The 22,953-nt window shown below is 35.8% G+C and overlaps 2 protein-coding genes across 2 annotated transcripts in view; one reads left to right on the top strand and one right to left on the bottom strand.

The window, feature by feature from the left end:
* Positions 1-1,014: 1,014 nt before the first annotated feature.
* On the bottom strand, positions 1,015-7,488 carry pofut1 (protein O-fucosyltransferase 1). Its single transcript, XM_082144502.1, has 7 exons — positions 7,313-7,488; positions 7,080-7,201; positions 6,541-6,723; positions 4,670-4,782; positions 4,373-4,565; positions 1,991-2,233; positions 1,015-1,907 (listed from the first exon to the last, which is right to left on the bottom strand). Exons 1-7 carry the CDS (start codon positions 7,449-7,451, stop codon positions 1,713-1,715), a joined length of 1,188 nt encoding a protein of 395 aa, XP_082000628.1. The 5' UTR covers positions 7,452-7,488; the 3' UTR covers positions 1,015-1,712.
* An 11,473-nt stretch (positions 7,489-18,961) lies between these two features.
* Positions 18,962-22,953, top strand: part of plagl2 (pleiomorphic adenoma gene-like 2) — a 45,504-nt gene continuing 41,512 nt past the window's right edge. Inside the window, exon 1 of the mRNA XM_082144500.1 lies at positions 18,962-19,145. The gene's annotated coding sequence lies outside the window, so the exon portion shown is untranslated. The remainder of the gene's footprint in view (positions 19,146-22,953) is intronic.

The following is a 22,953-nucleotide window of genomic DNA, read 5'->3' as shown; positions in this document are numbered from 1 at the left end:
ATGGGACTTCAGAGGCTGTCTGGGATCAAATCAATGGATCGATTACTGCCAGCTTGTTGAACACTTTTTCTATTTGGACATTTCCACCATATGATGGCTGAAGCAGCAGCTGTAACCAGCAGCTGTAATCACTGTAACCAGATCAACATTGTGAATGCAATTCTACAAAACTTCAGTGAAAACACTAATGATCATCATGCAATGGGATAAAATAGCTTCTCTTCACTGCAAACGATACCATGAAGAATGTGAATATGGGATCCATATTAATTTCAGTAAAACAAAAGCAGACACAAAATACGACTAAAGGCAACAACTTTTGGTTACCGATTAAAGCTCCTGTGGTATCTCGGTTTGATCGATTTGAGCAACCATAAACGATGCGAAACATAGGCATTTTGAGTTTGTGATAGTGCTTCCTATGTAGAAAATCGCCTCCTGCCCTCCATCTGCATTTCACGCCACAGCAGTGGTGTCGTGCAAACAAGCTATTTTAACATTTTTACTACTGGAAATGTAATTCCTGATATAAAAAAAAATTGCCATTGTTACTAGTAGAAATCTAATTCCTGATTTCAAGAATTAGCATTTGAACTAGTGAAAATGTAATTGTTGATATCAAGAATTAATATCTTGGGAATGAATAAAAGTCAAAACAGCTTGCCATATCCAGCCTTTAGTTACACATTTTCAAAACTGTTTCAAATGTCCACTATAGATTTGTATATTTGTTTGTTTTCTTATTAAAGTAATGGAATAACAATAAAGCGCTAATAAAATGAAGGAATGAATGATCAATTTATTATTAAAAAATAACAGTTTTAAAATTGACAAATAAATAGACCTATTTAAAACTTCATTTTTTGCAACAATTTGTTGCAATGACAATAAATACACTATTTATTGTAAAAAAAAAAAAATTCTGAAAGAAATTAATACTAATTTAAAACTCAGTAAGGACACATTAACTTGATCCAAATTGACAAACTTTTCTAATGACAAATGCACACAGAATACTGCTCGTTTTATTTTTTATTGATAAACTAATTTGAGGAATGTCATCCAATACAAAATTACTAACAATTACAAACAGTTTAAAACACTAATAAAACATTTCTGCCATTTGGTTTCACACTGACTTTTTAATTTGTCTGACTTTTGTCACACTGACAAAATAATTTGCATAACTTGCATTACTGTAAGACACCAGAAAGTCTGTATGACATGCATTTAATGTTTCTTTTTTATACATTTTCAGAAATCACTGGTGCTCTTAAATTGGCTTCAACTGAAAAGTGCAATTTCTAACCACTTACACCTGATTAATTCTGACTAGTCTCTCGATCATAATTCCTAGACCCTAACAGGGGTCAGTTTCCATCCTCAAATTAGCCAGTCTATACAAACATCCCAGTACAAACATTTAATCGATAAGCCATGATAAATACTCATTTCTTTCTAGAAGAAACAGGGAGCAAGATGTAGTGGAGCATTTGGTTCTGGTTTGGTTGCTCACAGTTAAGGTAGTAGTGCAAAATGGGAGATATGGTGTGTCCAGAGAAATCAATAAGGAACTAACTTCCATTGTTCTCCCTTCATTTAAGTACTTAACGTAAATCCAAATTTTCTTGTTCAAAAACGAATGACACACCTGAAACATGCAAACCGTCAACCAGTCTTCACAGTTACAAAAACGTAACCTCTTAAATTCATTAGAGTTCCTCTTTTGTTTTCCTTTGTCCTGGGTAGTCCATGCCAAAGAAGGATGAAGGTTTCCCGTGCACATCTCTCTCCCTTTTAACAAAGGCTGAGAAGGACGAGACACAGTTGCCGATGAAGTGATCGGCCTGGCCGAGGACATACAGGTCAACCTGAGCAGTGTCCGGCTGCAAGCTCACGACCTTCACCTGCACAAAATGTGTCAACACTATTATATTCTGTTTCCTAAATCACGTTCACACATTTGTAATGTTAAAATGTAAAACCCCACCTTGCCCTTGAAGAGTTTCTGAATCTCTGCAGCGTGCGATTCGGAGTCGGTGGCTATGTATACTGACTGAGCACTGGTGTTCTTCACCCAGAGTTTCACAGCACGGCGGATCTCGGACAGGTCCGGTAAACACATGGACATGGTCAGCGGCAGGGCAGTTTGACGGTCGTATCCCACACACTGTGGAGACGCCATGAAGTGAGGACCAGTATCATCCGACTTCAAAAGCTTGCAGGCATTTTGCTGTGTGGAATGGTAAAAAGAATAGTTAATATGATGTGTACCGTCTGATTCAGGCCAAATGAATAAATGTAAAATAAATGTAAATGTAAATATACTGTATAATCAATCATAGCCTGTTTATTTATATATTTGGTTGTTTTATGACGTCAGCATCTAATACTATTTTTAAGACGATAACAAAAAGTAAAATAATTTTTTTTTTAAACAACATTTAACTTTACATACAGAGAGATAAAACTATATACACCATTCAAATGTTTGTGGTGGTTGGTTAGATTTTTTATGTTTTTGAAAGTATCTTATGCTCACCGAGGCTGCATTTATTTGATCAAAAATACAGTAAAATCTAGAGCTGCATGATTAATCGTTAAAAGATTGTGATCTCGATTCAAACGCCCATGTGATCTTATTCCTAAATGACAATGATGTATATTAAACTTTTGACAAGCGCGATTCAAATCTGCGATGTTGCTGCTGCTGATCCAGAGACAGCAGTTGTCATGTATAGATAAGAAACAGCTTCAACCACACAGTATCATTATTTTGGTCTTACAATCACTCAAATTATCACATAGGTAGTGTGAAAAAGTTGATAGTTTTAACTTTAAGGATATAAAGGATATAAACACTGATGATTACAGTAGCGATCAAAATGGAGAAAATCACCTTTTGAAAGTAAAGATACTTCAAATAAAGATTGTATCAATTGCATCGCTACACCAGTAGGTGGCGACAAGTGACTGTTTAAAAAATGCATTTGTCATTGAATCATTAATTCAAGAGATTTGTTCAAAAATGCTGATTCATGCAGCAATGAAACAAGTGAAGTCTTTGAGTGAATTATTGAATCATTCATTCAAACCAATTGAAAAAAAATGTAATTCATATTAAATCTACAAAAAAATTACCCTTTGACACGTACGATCACACCGGTATAATTAGAACGCTCAGTACCTCATACAGTATATCTAAATTGACGACGCATTTTATTCATATCAGATACACATAAAATGTACTCTATACTTCACCCGCCACATACTTTCATGTATTTCGGGAGAGGTGGATAAATTGACGTGTTGTAAATTGCGGTGCAAACTAACATTTGGCGCCTATCGTGCATTATAGATCAACTAACATGATGATTATAAAGGTTTATAATAATAATAATAATAATAAGGTGATACTTTCTAAAAAAACTCATGCTGGGGGGTCAGCTAGAATATTTTAAACTTACGTGTGAAAGGGTTAAACAGACTGCAGCCATTAACATTTTGACAGAACCTCTAGTAAATTAGCTTATATGTTATTTTGTTTAGTTGTCTATTCAGAATCGTGATCTCTATTTATACCAATACAATTGATTCTCAATTTATCAAGAATCATTTTCTAACTGTTTCAAACTGTTTTCGATGTGAATATATTTTAAAATGTAATTTATTCCTGTGATGGTAAAGCTGAATTTTCAGCATCATTACTCCAGTCTTCAGTGTCACATGATCCTTCAGAAATCATTCTAATATGCTGATTTGGTGCTGACAAAACATTTCTTATTATTGATGTAGAAAACAGATGTGCTGCTTCATATTTTTGTGGAAACCGTGATACATTTTTTCACAGGATTCTTTGATAAATAGAAAGTTCAAAAGAACTGCATTTATTTGAAAAATAAATCATTTGTAATATTATAAATATCTTTAAAGCATGAACTTAATTGAATCAATGAATGAATCAATTTAATGCATCCTTGCTGTATAAAAGTATTAATTTCTTTCAAGATGACAATGAACTGATGATGTGTGAGTTGATGAATGTTTATATGTGATTAAAAGCCTAAATTCTGTTCTAAAATCTAAATTCTAAAATCTGTTCATCATATAAAGCGATCGTGTCTCTTCAGAGAATTTTGGACTAAACCGCTCAATTCAAATGGATTATGAACTTTTTAAAGGTGACATATTATGCCCCTTTTCACAATATGTATTATAAATCTATGGAAATTTCAGCTCAAAATACCCTCCAGATCATATTTGATCTGTGCATTGTTAATGTAAGATGCACTTGAGATAAAAATTCTAGAAGCTTCCAGTTGGATCTGAACCTCTGAAAAAAGCTCTACTCACATACAGACACAGAGCTTACCCAATCAGAGCCAATCCTCAGATGGATGCCCACATAGGGTCTGTTTAGCAGGGTGTTGATATGGCCTTCTCCTTCCTGTACCAGTTTGTCAGACCACACCACATACTGCTGCAGTCCAATGTGCTCCTCCAGTACAGGGAACTGCGCTGGGGCTCCTGGAAGAGCGAGAACTGGATGCTCTGCTGGGGGAAACCTGAAGAAAAAGAAAAACACAGAGTTTGAGAGTGAGAAAGATATGGTGAAGGGAGCCTAAGTGCAATCATTTTGATTAATGTGAGTGTTTCAGCTTAATCTTACCTCTTTATCCAGTGCGGCTGGTGGTAGGAGCTAAATGACAGACCTCCGAAAAGAATGGAACGGTCAAAGTCGACTCCAATATGGTCCCAGAACGGTCCAAAAGGATTTCCATCCTGCATCAGAATCAACAGGCTGCATTACAAGTACACTGTCATGAAATTTTTGTGGTATGAAACAACATGCAGATCTGCTAAAAATCCAACAGAGGGCAGTGTTTCCATCATTGAAAGGGATGTTCACCCCAAAAATGAAAATTGTCAGTGATTACTCACCCTCATTTCGTTCCAACCCCGTAAAACTTTCATTCATCTTCAGAACACAAATAAAGATCTTTGATGAAATCTGAGTGATTTCTGTACCTTCATAGACAGCTACACAACTGACACTATGAGGCTTTAAAGGGCCTTGAAAGATATCATGAAAATCTGACAAAGGAAGGGGATCTTATTATAATATTACCGCCCCTTAAACTGCATGTTTCCATCCACGGCACCGCCATTTGGTTTCGCAAGCGACAACAGTGTAACCAGTTCTAACGTTCAAGCAAAGCATGCAAACTGTTCTGTCGTTGGCTGCACAGACGAGCACAGAACACTATTTGATCGATGAAAATGTCACATCTCTCTTATAAAGACCTCATGGGAATTGTCAACTTGTGTAAAAGTTAATCGATGAGATTAATGTAATCAATGTAACTCCACAACAACTACATCCGTGTATCCACTAACCATTCAGAAACGTCCAGGTGCGGTTGAAAAGTTGAACCTCTTCCTGAGTCTGTGAGGCTTCACTCCGTTACGGGGTTTTTCGGAGATTTGACTGAAATTCGCGTTTGTTATTGCTGGAGTATCCGAAGCTCATGTAAAGGATTGGGTCTCTCCTGAACAGAGGCAGGGAGCAGCAGCTCATTTGCATTTAAAGGGACACACACAAAAACAGATCGATATTGGTCACACCCAAAAAGGGGCAACTTTGAAAAGCTACAATAAATGATCTTGGGGGTATTTTGAGCTGAAATTTCACAGACATATTCTGGGGACACCATTGATTTATAATACATTTGTGAAAAGTGGCATAATATGTCACCTTTGAAAAGTTCATAATCCATATGAATTGAGCGGTTTAGTCCAAAATTCTCTGAAGAGACACGATCGTTTTATATGATGAACAGACTGAATTTAGGCTTTTAATCACATATAAACATTCATCAACTCACACATCAGTTGTGGTAAACGAAAGCTCAAGTATGTTCGCTTGACATGTGAGAACCAATGAGGTTCATTCTCATGTAACGCAGCACGGTCGAGCTTCCGCAAGTGGTTTTTTCTTATGCGTCAAGCAGGTTCGGTTGAGCTTCTGTTTATGTTCGCTGATCAATGTTTATTTGTGAGTAAAAGCCTAAATTCAATCCGTTTATCATATAAAGCGATCAAGTCTCTTCAGAAAATTTGGATCAAACCACTCAATTCATACAGATTATTTTTACAATCTCTTTATGAACTTTTTGAACAGTCAAAGTGGTAGTTACGTATCTGTCAATGGAGGGACAGATAGCTCTCAGATTTCATCAAAAAGATCTTAATTTGTGTTTAGAAGACGAACAAAAGTCTTAAGGGTTTGGAACGACATGATAATAATGATAATAAAGCATTTTTATTTTTGGGTGAACATCCCTTTTATATATTTTCTCATTGTGAAAGTCCAGCAAAAAGATTAAATTAATGAAGTGTAAAAGCTAGGACAACAAATCCAACAGTTCCACATCAGTTACATGTCTGCAGTCTAAAGCAGAGAATAAGCTTACAGTATTTTGCATTGTAATCGCCAACAATTGCACTTCAAGCACCTTGAAGAATGAACATCCATATTACCTTCATCGGACAGCTCTTTTTGTCCAGGCTCCTGTGAGATGCGGACTCGAAGCAGTAGGCGACTCTCTGACCACGGGGCCAGTGCTTCGGAGCCAAGTGCTCCATGAAGTCCTCCAGACTCACCACACGGTGGTACTGCTTCACTGGCTCCAACTGGAAATACTCACTGTAAGGGACGTGCACCTGTTTGAGAGACACAGGAGCATACCATACATTATCAATGAATTGTACTTTCCTCATGTACTACACTATTAGTGTGACAGCTGGTCATTACGAGGCTCATGTTCCTAAACCAGCTGGTATACTAGTTAGTGATTGTCCAAGATGGTCTACAGTTTGGAACAACTCATAAATGAAACAAATAAGTATAAATAAATTCTACAATGGTAACATTGGTTTGAACCAGATAATGACCAACTTGCAGCAGCTATAAACCAGCAACTGTGTCCCAAAACCCTACCAGCTAAAGCTAGACTTCCCAAAAGTGTACAGGGACAGAAGAAATGTGCAGTCAAAGTAGTGACGTGTGTTGTGTTTACGTTTTTAAAAGGGGGAGAGTGATGACGGTACACAATCCACGGCGGAACCGCGAGTGTTCTGTTCAGCATTTTAGCGAAAGCCAGTGATCCAAGAAAATGATCCACTTGGTTTCCAAACCGACCTAAACAGGAACACACCACAGAAATGTGTTTATTATTCCAACACAACACAGACAGATACAGGCGCTTTATATCTGTATGTGTGATTCTCAGGTGCATCATGCTCTCGTTACCCATGCACGGGCAGTACAGAATGTATCCGTTTTCATCCCACGTCACGTCTGCAGCGTCGATAAAGCAGTTCAGAGAAAGGAATGAAACATGCAAATAAGTTACAATGAAAAGTTGCAAGTGCTTTCGTCTCGCCGCCATCGCTGATCGTTTGTTATCCCACAATGCACTGCGAAGGTATGGTTAACTCTTCACATCCCGGGGAGTTTTGACACAAGAGTCCAAACGTAAAAAAAAAATAAAAAAAAACTTGTGTATTAGAATTGTGGTATAAATGACACATTTGGGGAACTTTAAAGGCATAAAAAAAAAAAAAAACCATATATATATATATATATATATATAATTTTTTTTTTTTTTTTTTAAGAGTCAGGCAGATCAATAATTGTTTTAATAACATAAATGCTTTGTGTGACCTGACTTAATACGACAAACTGTTTTTCAATTTCATTTATAGTGCTGATGCCATTTTAAATAACCTTATGTTTTGTTAAATGGTGAGCATTTTCTTTATTGCACTTCTTCTGGTTTTTAACTAGAAAAACCATTCTTGAAAAAGACAAGAATTTGTTCTGTGTCTCCCTTCTTTTCTATTACTTTGTCCGATGTGTATTGTTGGATTATTATTATTGTTTATTTTTTTCAAAGCTAAGACCAACTCAGAAAGTATTGCTTAGATGAGCAATTAACTCTTTTATTAGCTTTGTAGAAGAAACTGATTACTTTCTGTCAGAAGAATCTGTTATTTACTCAAAAGTGACTCATATGTAAGCTATTGATTGCACTTAATGGATGTCGCATGCTGAGGGTTATAGTCTGAATTAAAACATAAAGCCTTTACTGCTATGCATCTCAATACATATAACTTTAAAGTGAATAAACGAACAATTATAAAATAATAAACGTACACATCTCTCCCACGGACAGTTTCACATGTAACATATACATAATGTCAAAAGACGTTGGCCTTTCAGTTCATCTTCTCATTCTGGAGTACGAATATCACTTTTAAAGAGTATTTTTGTAATTTGCACATGTTAGTAATGTTTATGGACTTGGAGATCCTTGTGAAAAAGAAGTATACTTAATTATGTTGAATGTACACTTGTACTTCAAATCTTAAAAGTTTTCAAATTAAATAAAAGGCTATAGAATACACTTTCATGGCTATGCTTTATAACAATTTTAAAAAGTTCACTTTTTTAATAATGTCAAAAACAGTTTTACTTTAAAGTACATTCTAAATCATATTTTTTAAATAATCCTTTGCCATGCTTTAAATACATACTTCTTTTGATGTGTTGACCAACATATAAAGCACATGCACGAGTTGATAATAATTTTAACTGTGGTGTGTTATTTGATATTACATTTAAAGTTTGTATATTTGAAATGTACTAAACTGCGACTTCATTTATCTCTTGGATTTTTTGAACAATCTGCTCTGATAACACAACTAGGCATATTTCCAGTGAAGCTCAGCTGGTGAGAGCTGGTGATATTCAATGATCATAATGTGATATTACATAAATGAAAAAGAGTTTATGCCTAATCCAAAGCTCTTTTATCAAAACCCGTCATTAAAAGCAACATGTGTGTGCAACGTGGTCATAATCCATCCCCCCCTCCACGGGAATTCACACACGCACTCCACATGGCTAAAAATGGCCCTGGCATGTACTGATTAATTTGAGTGGGTATGTACATGTGGTACTCCCATCAGATCAATATAAAACATGTAAATCTGACACTCACACTAATGTGCATGTCAAATAACAGTAAAGTGATGCACTTGGTACCTATAAGCTACCAATCAGGTTATCACTGATGCAACATGGTCAAGCATATCAGGAGCGACTTCTGCAAGAAATATGATAATGTCCAACCGAACTGGGTCTGGTCAGTAGATTGCTATCGCTGAATGACCAGGGCTGCGTTTCCCAAAAGCATTGTGAGCCCAAGTTGATCATGAAGAGACCATTGCCACCAATGTTCGATCAACTTAGCTCACAATGCTAATGGGAAACATAGCCCCCATTAGAGTTTTGAAATATGTCTCAGTGTTTTTGTTCATACAATAAACAGGGTAAAATGCTGTCAGACAAAAACAGAAGAAAGAAAATCAAACAGGTTTGGAACGACATGAAGGCAGTGGTGTAAAGTATTTGAGTAAATGTAGCATAATTAGTTACTGGACTTAAGTATCTTTTTGGCTATTTTGTAGTTTGACTGAAGATTTGAGCAACTTTGACTTTCTATTTAACAACATTTTTGAATAAGTATTTGTACTCTTTACTCCAATATTTGTAATGAGTAATACAGTTACTCCTTGCATTTGGCAGGGCACCTAATTTTTTCTACAGCCGTTTATTTCTGCCACAAAAAAAGTGATATCTCTATCTACAGGGCATTAAAGGTACAAGAACTAGAGCATTTGTCCATGTTCACCCTAACTTGTCAACAAGGCTTCTTTACACAAATCCGATTGCATTAGTAGGTATAGTTGTGAATCCCGGGTGTTTGTTGGTATGTTGGTAATGTTGGTAACCAGACAGTTGACGGCACATATGTTTTCCATAGTAGGAAAAAAATACTATGGAAGTCAATGAGGCCAGTCAACTCTCTGGTTACCAACATTTTTCAAAATATCTTCATTTGTGTTCAGCAGAAGAAAGAAACTCATACAGATTTGGAACAACATAAAGGTGAGTAAATGATGACATAATTAAAACATTTAGGTGAACTATCCTTTTAAGTACTGCTAAAATCAGATACTCAAACACTCAAGTTTTACTCAAGTCGTAGAATTGGTGAGTCAGTTTCGCTGTAACCTATATCTGTACTTTTACTCAAGGGTTTTCAGGTACTCTTTACCTCTGCATGACGGTAAGTAAATGATGACAGACTTTTCATTTTTAGGTGAACTTTCCCTTTAAAAGAAAATATGCAGTCGTTATTTCTAACTTTAGTACGCTTTTTTATGTAAAGATACTTTCTTCTTTTATGTAAAAATAACTAAAAGTAAACCCTTTTTGAATTAGCTGAAAAATGAGAAATCTGTTGCTCTGTGGCACTAACTGTCTCTTGATTGTTTGAACATCTCAACCTGCCCAACAACAGCGTTAATTTAGGGGTGGGTCCATCAGTTTGGCCAACCAATTACAGAGTTTTTGAGAAACAAGTCTGAAACTAGTCATCATTTTTCATATTAAAGACTATTTTAACTTGAATAAAACCAGTTCATTAAGATATTACCACATGAAGCACCTGAACATTTTTACAATGTTCATTGTTGTTTGATGTAGACCCTACCTGGTACCTATATAACTTAACTGAGTTTTAACTCTCAATCAGGTTATCATTGATGCAACATGGTCAAGCATATCAGGAGCGACTTCTGCAGGAAATATGATAATGTCCAACCGAACAGGGTCTGGTCAGTAGATCGCTATCACTGAATGACCAGTAGGGGTTTGGTAGGCAAGCCGTTAAGACCACAGGTATGTCCATATCCTACCTATATATACCTCCATTCTCTTGTCATACCTCTCAACATTTCCTCCTGCACTCTGTCAACATGTTTCTCTGTTTCCTGTGTCTACTGCCCTCTCTTTATTCCTGCTCTCTAATGACCTGGCCCATCCCCCCCTCCATTGAAATGTTCACATGTGCACACAGCAGACACTGTTTTTCATTGTTAGAGATGACTGTGATGATAACAAAGCGGAGCAGGCCTGGGTTGCTCTCGCTCACTAACTGTGCAGAGTTCTGAAACTTCTTTCAGGTGAGGAAGCGAATCACATCTTCAAAGGCCACGAGATAGAGGTTAAAACAATCGCTTCTCATTCTCATTGTGTGCTCGAGCACAGCCTGCACTTAGTTCTGATGATGAGAGAGGGGAACAGCAACTCAGAGAGAACAAATGTTTCCTCTATGAGAATGCAAGCGCTCATCCCTTCCTGTACATAATTTCACACTCAAAGACGTGTTAGTGACGACTTTATGGCTTTGAAACCGCAAGGGATAAATCATATGGCACATCAAATGCTGGATCAGGATCACCTTCTAAAGATTAATAAGAAGGAGTGTGTGATGGGTTATTTGTGCATGTGCGTGTGCATCTGCTGGGTCCACCCGAGTCTCTTATCAGTGCTGAACAGAGTCACTGCAGTGACTGCCTGACGGCTGATACTGCAGGTTGCTGCTGTTACCTTTGGGTTTAGTCTGAACTACCTTCCCACACACTTCCCTCTGGCTTTCTGGTCTTTATTTGAGAGCCATTAAAAACAAAACTCCCTCAGCAAATGCTGACACAACAAGGGAACAGCAAAAGATTGATTCATTTCTTTGTTATGTAAAAAAAAAAAAGACAACATCATCTGACCCTGAAATGACTTTTTTTGGTGCAACCTAATGTAGTCAGCTTGATTTATTTTATTTTATTTTATTTTATTCATCAGCCCAAAGTGAAAATGTATCTATAATTTACTCACCCTCAAGTCATTCCAAATTTGTATGATTTTCTTTCTTCTGCTCAACACATAAGAAGGCATTTCTAAATTTTATCCATACAATAAATAGGGTCCAAAAACAGGTAAAACATTCATCAAATATCTTATTATAGAAGAAAGTCTATATGGAACAACATGAAGGTGAGTAAATGAAAGTTTGGCTATAAATAATATCTAAAAATATTATGTCAGAATTTTCATTAATAGGCAAACTTTCCCTTTAAAAGAAAATGTGCAGTTTTTTACTTCTACACTGCAAAAAAATTATATGATCAATAAGTTTTGACAACATATGTTTTTACATTGCTTTAAACTCATCAAAATCTTTTAAGCAATTTTCAACTTTTTTGTAAGTTAAAGTCAGTTTAACAAGTTGAAATGACTTAAACATCCAAGTTGACTGTATTTAAAAATTTAAGGAAGCAACTTTATTTACAATGTAAGGTGAAGTACCTACGTAATCTTTTTTTTATGTAATTTTTTTTTATATAAATAAAAAGAGCTCAAAGTAAACTCTTTCTAAATTGATTTACCTAAAAAATGTAAAAAAAAAAAAAAAAAAACAACAAAAAAACAATAAAAAACCTAACTCTTGTTGAGGCATCAACAGAAACATAATTGTCTAAAAAAACAGAGTTAATTTGGTTAGTTTTTGAGAAATTAGTCTGAAACCGACCATTTATTTTCATATTAAAGACTGTTATTACTTCAATAAAACCAGTTTTATTTAGATATTACCACATGAAGAACATATTGTAGATTTACCAGACAATGTCTTTACAGTATTTTTCACATTCCTTTTCCTTAGAAAAGCATTAAACACAGATTTCCCTATACATCTGAACATGCCTAATTCCCTGGAAGGTGAAAAACAGTTAAAATAGTATTTCCGAATTTATAGTATTCCTAAAAAAGTAGGTGAAATGTGTGCATCTGTTGGACACGTTACTATCCCATGAGGCCACAGAAGAGAAGTTGTGACTGGCAGCGTAGAGATACTATGATGTCATGAGTCACGTGACACATTATATTCTCACACCATATAGATTCATACTATATAGGCCTAAAACAAACTTTTTTTAATGGTCACAAAGTAGTATACCGACTCAGACATGTGATTTCAGTGCACCTTTTGTCACATTGTCTGACTTAAAGTGTGGAACATTGTCATCACCCAAACCCAGTCTCTGAACGCAGAGCGCAGGCTTCCGTGATCGGTGGTTTGACAGTGCGTCGAAGCTGTTTATCGCCTTCCTGAACTAACATAAACCAACCATCTGCTTTTAACCAAACACATAAAAAACATGCTACAGTCCCCAATTCAACAGTATAGAGGGGGAGAAGGCAGCCAAAGAGCTGAGTTTGTGCGGCAGGGACCGTTCTGGTGAGGAAATCCACTCCAGATGTGTACAAATCACCCCTTACTTAATTGCCATTGTTGTCATAGACGTTTTGTGCAGGGCTTTGGTATAACTTGTGTCGAAGGTGGAAGGATCCACTGGGTAAATGTGTTGGATTTTGTATAAAACCAACTAACAGAAGCGTAGTGTGGAGAGGCAAAAATCAACAGGAGGAACACGGGAGGAATTAGGATGACACCTAAACCTGTTAGAGGTTTGACTACCGGCTAGTTACTCATAAACAGCCACAGATGTTCCCAATACCCTTCAAACACTTCTGTCAGGCTTTTTTTAGTGTGCATGTGCGTGTTTCCCCCGTTCTGTTTCCTGTCATCATGGCATTCGTATAAAGAGCCAAATATTGGCTTTGTGAGTCCCATGGTTAATCAGAGAGCAATTAGGAGCCGGTCTTGCAGGAATGGAGGGTTGACTTTGCTTTGAAACTCACTCTCCCCTTGTTCCTCATAATAGGTTTTTTTTACAAGCACTTTTGAGGTGGAGAGAGAGGAGAGGTTTTACTGGGCCGGCGGTGTGGTGTGTGGCGTTTCACAGAGCACTTTAAAATCGATCTGGCGCGTCTAAATGACAGACCACCACTCCACTGTAATCAACCTGAAGTCCAGAAAAAACTATAAATAAATAAACATACAAGCATGCATGAGTCCTCAGCTGGCTCTCCTTTTTAAACGGGTTTGGGTTAAGAACTAAAAGACAAAGATCATTCTGACCAAAATGTGTGCGGATTCTGATGTCTAACAGAAGCTGTGTGTGTAGGTTTGTTTGTGTGTGAAAGAGAGAGAGAGAGAAAGCAACTTCCCAAATTAAACAAACTCTTTGATTTCTGAACGACATCCTTCTGGACTCAATCAAGCTGGTCATGTTCTACATTTGGCTTCAGCATATTTATTTAGTGTTTTCAAACTACTATAGTGGTAGGCAAGCTTCAATTTCACCTAAATATTTGGTCACATCATTGTAAATATACTGCACTTTTGAATCATTCACCACACTATATTTTAGGAAACTTACATTGTATTCCAATTAAAGCTTAGGTACGTGTCTTTTTTTTCCCATGCAGCAAAATATGATCAAATAATTTCCTAAACTAATATCTCAACTATTCATTTCCTGGTAATATCAGTCACTGTACTGAGGTGAATATGAATATGTCCTTGGATAAATACTCTGAATCGGTAACACTTTACAATAAGGTTCATTAGTTAACATAAGTTGAATACATTAGTTAGCATGAACTAATAAGCACGTATACAGCTTTTATTAATCTTCATTTCAACATTTACTAATACTTTATTAAAATCTTGTTAACATTAGTTAATGCACTGTGAACTAACATGAACAAACAATGAACAGCTGTATTTGTATTAAGTAACGTTAACAAAGATGAATAAATACAGTAACAAATTAATCATTGTTAGTTCATGTTAGTTAATACATCAACTAATGTTAACAAATGAACCTTATTGTAAAGTGTTACTTTCTGAATCATCTCTCCATAACCTGTAAGGATATGTTCCTCACTGCATATCATTCCATGATTTTGGAATATCTTTGTCATTTTAATATCACAGCTTTGTACACTTGTAAATGTGAATGTGTTTGCATGTTCTTTCCTCAGTCTCCCTGAATTATACAAAGCAATCAGGACTTTCTCTGTTGCTCAGAGGAAGAGAAACAATTCTGAGGATCACGGCTTTAATGTTTCAGTTTTGTTAGGTTTAATAATGCATCGTTACTACTGTATGACAGGTTCATGATACATCTCTATAATATGTTGTAAATAAAGGTTATTCATGTATTTGTTTGGTTTTTCTAGCCTGCTGTTAATAAAGTTAACTTTCTATTTATTTATTCCTTCATGAACTGATGTAGAGATTTGAAGTCTTTAGTTTGGATAAAGTACAGCCGCTCTCAGCTCGCTCACTCAACAGCAGCCTCTCACCTTGACTTTACAGCGTGTGAAGTTTACCTGACCTTCTCTTCACATCCTTCTGTCGCCTCTGACCGCTGGACTGAGTGCAGTGAAGGTTCAGATTTACTCGACTGTTGCCTGAAAACACTGTGTATCTCACTGAAATATGGATATTTTGGTAGAACTAAGAACCATAACAATTACTGGAAGCAATGAATATCATTGATCGATGATCTTTAATTTTTTTGTTTCATTTCCTAAAAATGACACAGTGATGCATTTCACCAATAGAATTCATTTAGCTGAAGATAAAAGGAACACAACAGTACAGATGGATCACATAAACTGTGTTCGGAAAATGTGTAGTTTTAAAAATTTCTAGAAAAAATAGAAGCAACACTTTAAAAATAAAGGTTCCAAAGGGGGGTTTCACAGCAATGCCATAGAAGAACCATTCTGAGTTCCTCAAAGAACTTCTCAACAGTTCTTAAAAAAAAAGAACCACATTTTCTTAGTTTGAAGAACATTTGAAAAATCTAAAGAACCTTTTTCTGATATAAAGACATTTTTGTGCAATGGAAAGGTTCCATGGATGCCAAAGATTCTTGATGGAACCATAGATGCCAATAAAGAACCTTTATTTTTAAGAGTGAATTATAAAATAATAAATAATAATAAACTTTGTTGTAGCATAAACACCTGTTCTAAACCAGCTGTTTTAAAGCAATATACCATAAGGCTACTAAAATGTAATCAGTTCATCCTTAATCAAATTCTTAAAAAGTAAAAAATAAAATAAAAATGGCCACATCATATATGAATGATTTTAATGTCCTTCACATTGAGCAAATTTAAGAGAGTTTAGCAGTTATGTAATATAATCCTGTGTAATAGCTATAATACATTTATTTGTTCTTGTTATTTAAATTGTTCTTTACTTTAAAAAATATATATATGATGGCCATGTTACACAAGCATCTGATCTTCAGCAATAGCATCTTTAAACATTTAGGAAAATAAAAATAGGTGCAAGGAGTTCATCCACTTGCTATTTGATCAATGAGTTATTTGGGGTTCTTTCTGTGTCTTTTTTTAATTGGATAAAAGCCCCAGTTCCTAACCTTTAATCATCTCATACCACATATAATTTACAGTCATTTGGGTTTCCCCCTTTTGATCTTTTTCCTTGACTGCACTCATAACGTCTTGACTAAATATGACTAAATCTAATTAGTCAACATTTAATGTGGTGTACAAACTGTTACAAGCTTGTTATTATTTTGCATTGTTTGTAAATTAGGCTGTATAACTCACAGTGTAAAAAGTGCTTTATGTGGTAACATCTAAATAAATTAGAGTCATTTAATTAAAATATATGATTTAATGTGATTTAACCATTTGTCAAACGGAAGTCATTTTTAAGTCTCATATTTTCACTTTTGAATGTTCAGATTATAAGTGAAATCCATGATCTATTGCTTTTCATGTTCTTCTCAACCGACTGTTAGACATGGAGAATCTTTTAACGAAAAGTTGTTTATGCTTTTTGACAAGAACCAAGATTTCTGTTTATATAAAGCTTATAGCATATTTTTGTCTGGGAAAAGGCTAAAAACAATGTTTCCAAGACGATATTCAAGAATCAAAGCTAATAACCCAGCTATTTAATGATATTTTATATAAGTCAAGGATAAGTGTGAATTAAAAGGAAAAGGCAAATAAGAAAATGTTAAGCTTAACATCTCAAGTTCCGACTCACCAAACCCGCAACAATTCCGTTTCAAAACTACCTGATATTATCACTCCAAATTATCATTCAGTATCCAAACATTTTCCGTGTACATTTTTTGAGCAGTTTAACAACAAATCTAATCAATTCACATTCAGCAAAACAAAGTACTGAGACCTTCGTGAAAACATTTAATTCCACTCAGGTGCATGCTAGAAACGCTCCTGGAGGGTTTTCTTCTTTTCTTCTTCTTTTTTTAACATAAAAACTCGGAAAGGTTTCGCCCCTTTGCATTGAGCATGTCGAGAGGCTTATTGAAGACCCTTGCTCCCCCACCCCCTACACACACACACACACACACCCGCTGGGCGGAGGGGGCTGGGGTGGTGAGGAAACGGGCTGGTTTGCCCTGGAAGTGATTCTTCCCCCAAAACACAAGGTGAAACGGGAGCATCGGAAACTACACGTGGGACCTGCCCTCCTCATCCTTCATTAAATCCAACACACATGTAATCGCTCAAGCAGTAGGCTATAGAATGTTACTTGATGTTAAATCTTGATTAATTCTCTAAAGAGAAGTGATTTTGTTCAATAATCATTTGAGAATTGAATCTGACCAGATTTAGAGTGAGAAAACATCAACAGGACACTCCAGACGTTTCAAGTCCAAAGTCCAAAGTTCGTTTGCTTGTGAACGATCATGTTTATGCCTGATGTCTTGATTTCTATTTGAAATGTAATTCAATTATACAGAATCATTTTACATGCCTTCCCCATATAATCATCATCCTCTCAATGCTTTTGTTTGATTAATTAGCCTACTATTTTTTGTGTTTTTGTTTTTGCTTATTAAATTGTTCTCCACAAGATATTATGGTCACTGCAACACAAACATCTGGTCTTTTTTTTTTTTTTAGGAAAATAAAAATACTTATCTTTTAATGTCATGCTTTTTAATGTCAGGGCAGAAAACCTCAACTTTGGACTTTGATAGAGGTTTTGAAGATCATCCAAAGTTTTTTTAAGATTGGTAAATAAAGGTTGTATGACTATTTGTGGTTCAGCTGTGGTTGATTTCTAATTGATTAATTTTTTTTTAATCTATATTAAAAATGTATTAGACTAAAAGGACACTTTAAATAAACAGTGACTCTAATGCTCATTTTAAGTTTATTTTATATTTGCAAAACATAAATAATATAGTCTAAATAAGAACAATACTTCAGTAAACCTCCTATAAAATAAAACAAATAGTTTGATACACTGTAAAATGTTTCCTTCATTTAACTTGTCAGAAATAATGTCTGTCGTTTCTCACTATAGGGTACGTTTTTAAGGTGCAACCTTCATATTTAATTATTTATTCTTTAATCTAAAAGTGGAATAAACTTACACTGCAAAATAATTGTTGGTTTAACTTTAAAAAAGCAAGTAACCTGGTCCACTGAAAATGTTGAGTTCATTGAAATAAAGAATTTGAGTTAATACAATGAATGTTTATCTAAGTTGATTTGAAAAAAGAAAAAAAATCTTGTGATAACAAATCATGAAAATGAATTTTAACAGTGTATCACTGCATTTTACTATGATTTTATTTAAATAAAATGTTTAAAAGTTGAAATTATTTACATAAATCCAATAAAAATTTAGAAAAGCATCAATAAAACTTCATGCAAATCATTATACTTCCTCCATACTTATGTCAACACATTAAATTAATCGTTTAATCCAACTTTTAATTACTTATGACTTCTGCTTAAATAGAGATTTACCTATCAAAAGAGTCACGATAAAAGTTTGTATTACATTACAAAACAGCGCGGCGTCCTGTATAAAATAAAGAGCTTGTTGACTTAGTCACCTTGCATTAAACATGCCTGCATTAAATAATTTAAAAACGCTATCGGCTGTCTCAATCCTTTTACTTTCGATATACAGCGATTCAGCGATGAGACTCATCTGTCCCGCCGCTATCCACCATTAATCATAACGGTGTGTAAACTACAACCTCAAAAAACACACACAACACGCACACACGCACGCGCGCGCACAACAGTTTACCAGCCCCTGTGAAAAGTTTGTGAAAGTGGCCTGACGTCACACTCCCACAATGCTCGCGCGCCCCATAACTCTGCTGCTGCAGCCTGAGGAGCGCGAGACACTCAGGCCCCGAAAAAAGAAAAATTAGAGAAAAAAATTGGAAAAAATAATAAAACAACAGATCAAGAGGAGAAAGACCGGGAACGGTGGCGTGGGGCTCCCACGGTAGGTTTGCGCTTAGTCGGTGTTGGAATGTGACGGCGGTTCCTTGTGAAATTGACTAATGCGGCGCTGGAAAGTTTTTGGTGGCAACTGCTCGTTTTTTTCTGCAAGTCCTCATAATGTAGCTGCACGGTCTGATGTGTGCATGTTTTTTTAATGAGATCCCGATAATTAATACTGCTCGTTCGGCCGCTGATCGATATGGCAGATGATACAAGAGTGCTTCATAGTAATAACACCCTTGATATTTTCTCCCGAGCCGACGTCATTTATTTTTGGCTTATTTTTGTAAAACATTGTTGAGGCTCCGGGTATTTAATTTTTAATTGCACGTTCGCTCGCGCTTCGCAAACTTCATCGATAAATACAGCGCGGATGGAATTTGTTTACAAACCGTTACATTTGCGTTTGATCGATCATCGGCTTGGCTGTGTCTGTTGGTGTTCAGTGTGACTTTAGAGTGAATAGTTGAATTTTAATTAATTTCTGAATATTTATGCCTGTGCTGTAGACACACGCGAGCTGAAGCACCGTTCCTGTTGAGTTTCAAACATTAAGTTTATACAAACGCGTCTGTCTATTAATAGTTCACTCCTTGATATGAGAAAATCTCTCTGGGCTGTAAATATACAACTATTTTGTGTCTGGTTTGTCTTGTACTGTTGCTCACCCTCCATGCTGCTATGGCTTATCTGCTGTTCGTCATTTGTTTGCTACTACAGATCGGATGTTCCTGGGCGGATTGTGACTTTTGTATAATGTTTGTTTGTGTGCTCCTATGAAGAGGTACTTAACAAACAAGAGTGTCAAGCGGTGTCTTTGAGGTGTGGGGAACCTCGTTTTAATGTTCATTTACATATTGCTTGGCATTGTGGTCATATGTGTGGCACATTTTTAAGAATCTTTCTGCTAAGAAATAATCCCAGTGTGTGTGTGTTCAACTGTGAGGCACCAGTGAACTTTGTTTACACTGTAAACAAATTAAACCCACCAAATTGAAAACATAAGTTTACGTTCTGCATTCATTTCATAATTAAAATCAAAGCGTGCCACTTGCAGCGATGAGTTTATTATACTTTTCTAACCATTTAATTTAGTCATTGGCGAAGGAAATCTGCAATTCAGGACAAATGGCATGTATTATTTTAACAAGTTTATTGATGGACACAAATATGTTGTTAGAATGATGAACGCATGTTTACAGTGTCCTGAGCTCGCTGAAAGGTTTCAAGGGATACAATTAAAAGTTTTGACCTTTGGTTGCAAAAATGTTTCTAAAATCTACTAATCAATCATCCGTAAAGATCATTGCAACACTAGCCACATGCACAAAACACCTGTAGCTGTGACATCTTTCTCATATTTAAAAAAAAATTGAACCCACTATAAAGTTTAATTGCTGCTTTAAAGTTGGTGGCAAAGTTACAATCTGCAATTTGTTTGGCCATTATGAATATTGTTACCAATAACGAAAATGCAGATGAAACACTGAAAACGTATGAAATTAAGGGGAGAAATTTTGCAGAAATAGTTGTGACTTTAATAATTACACGTTTTTTGGTCACACTTTAGATTAGGGTCCACTTCTCACAATTAACGAACTATTAACTATGACTTTTGCCTCAATAAACTCCCAATAACTGCTTATTAATAGTTAGTAAGGTAGTTGTTAAGTTTAGGCATTGGGTAGGATTAAGGGATGTAGAATGCAGAATAAGCCATTCATATGTGATGTATAAGTACTAATAAACAGCCAGTTATGCATGCTAGTAATAAGCATAGTTAAAAGTGAGAACTGGCACCTAAACTAAAGTGTAACATTGCCATTGTTTGCATTGCATTGCATTGCAGAGAGCTCTTTGAAGTGGTTTATAAGGGACAGAAATTGCAATCAAAGTTCATTTGTCATTGCTTTTGTATGAGCATAACTGCGACCAATCTTTAATTCACCAGTCAATGTAGTTGCAGCACTATATCCACGTGCTCAAACACCTGTAGCTGTGTGACATCTCTTTCTCAAATAGATGCATTGATGGTTAAAACCTGCATTGTTGAGTAAAAGTTTCTATCTGGCTTTGCTTTGTTGTATCTCTTGCACTTGTTTGTGTTGCTGTGTGCGTTGAAATGCTGAATCTAAACGAAACATTTGACTTAAGCTGTGTGAAAAAAGCTTGTAAATGTCTTTCTAACAGTGATTGATAAAGAACAGGTTGTGACGAGCTCTCGTTTGGTGGTTGTGCTCCATCATGGCTCTCTACTTCCACTGCCTCGAGCTTCATAATAAGGAAATGGAAGTGAGATCGTCACGAGACAGTGCTTTTGTTATTGACATTGCATGTTGAAACGCATATTGTGATGTGTGAGACCGTTTAGTTTTTCAGCTTTGCCTCTGGTTAGGAGGATCTTTTGCTTCTGTGGATCTTCACAATGGTTTGACCGATTAAAGCTAATTTATTTTCATGCCAAAAGTGTTTTGCGTGTTAATAATTTAGGGAGAATTGGGAAATGGACTTAAATATTTCTTGGAAATATTTCTGGTTCTTGTTCCAAGTTGAGCACATCCTTCAACGCGAGTTATTTATTTCAAACGTTTTCCTCGACATGTGCTGTCTTTTACGATAACTCTGCTTTTTTTGGTCTGCTTTGAGAGATGTAGATGTTTTGGTGCGTTTCAAACAAACGTCTCAGCGGTTTATTTTTCATGTTCCTGCTCATGGGTTCTCTGAAAAAGCATCTTACATGCTTGATTCAGTGTGTGAGTTAGAGAGAGAGAGAGCATGTGCATCAAGGGGGGGTTCTCCTCTGAAAACATCCCACAATTCCTTGCTCCTCGGTGGGTAACAGGCTGATTATCATGAGAAAGCACATCAGAGGGGTTAATAGGTAGGACAGGCTTTGGAGAGCACAAACGCTACTTAATACCCAGTGTAGAATGGGGATCAGCCCTCATCTGAGTCCTCATATACTCCACTTATAGCATGAGGAGTGAACGGGGACGATGCTGTGCCTGAAATTTGTGCCAAGTTACTGTGATACAGCTATTTATTTTGCATTATGATTTAAGTGTTGCGTGACAATAATATGGGCTTGTGGATCAGCCGATGAGTTTGATTGTATTTGCAGTCGTGAGCATAAAATGTCTGTTTGTTTTTTGGCTCAATCCAGGTCTGAAATGGGCACTGGGGAGTGTTTATGTGGGCAGAATGAACAGTAGCTGACCTGGTCACTCAGTCGCCCCATAAAAAAGGGAGGAGAGATAGAGAGAGATAAAATCAGGCCAAGTTCACGAGGGCATTATAACTCCGGAGAGCGTCTCAACACACCAGATTTGACTCTTATCAGAAGATGATTCATGTCAGAACTGTCAGAAAGACCAAAAAATTGTTCATTCGTCTGTAGACTTTTTTTAGGGTTACTTAACAAAGATTATTCAATACAAAAAATGTAAAGTTAAAAACAGTAGATTGCATGTTAAATGTGTATTACAGATATTATTTAATGCATATAGATGTAGAAATGAACTGGGTTACACTTTATTTTAAGGTGTCCATGTTACAGTGTAGTTATACATTTAAGTACTGATAATAATAATTAACTACATGTGCTTATTATAGGGTTAGGGTTAGGATTAGGTTTAGGGTTAGTTCCATGTAATGAATCAGAATTTATAGTAATTACTTTAGTAACTACATGTAACATGGCGTGTAACAAAGAAACTAAAATAATGTGTTACTATGAACTGAATATTTTGTTAATTTTGCTTTTACTGTTTGTGAAAACTTTTTTGTAAGTGTTAAAAGTTGTAATTTAT

Source organism: Leuciscus leuciscus (genome assembly GCF_965113295.1).
Source record: "Leuciscus leuciscus genome assembly, chromosome: 18".
NCBI lineage: Eukaryota > Metazoa > Chordata > Actinopteri > Cypriniformes > Leuciscidae > Leuciscus > Leuciscus leuciscus.
The sequence above is the reverse complement of the archived record's forward strand: the minus strand, read 5'-3'. Positions and strand labels throughout refer to the sequence as shown.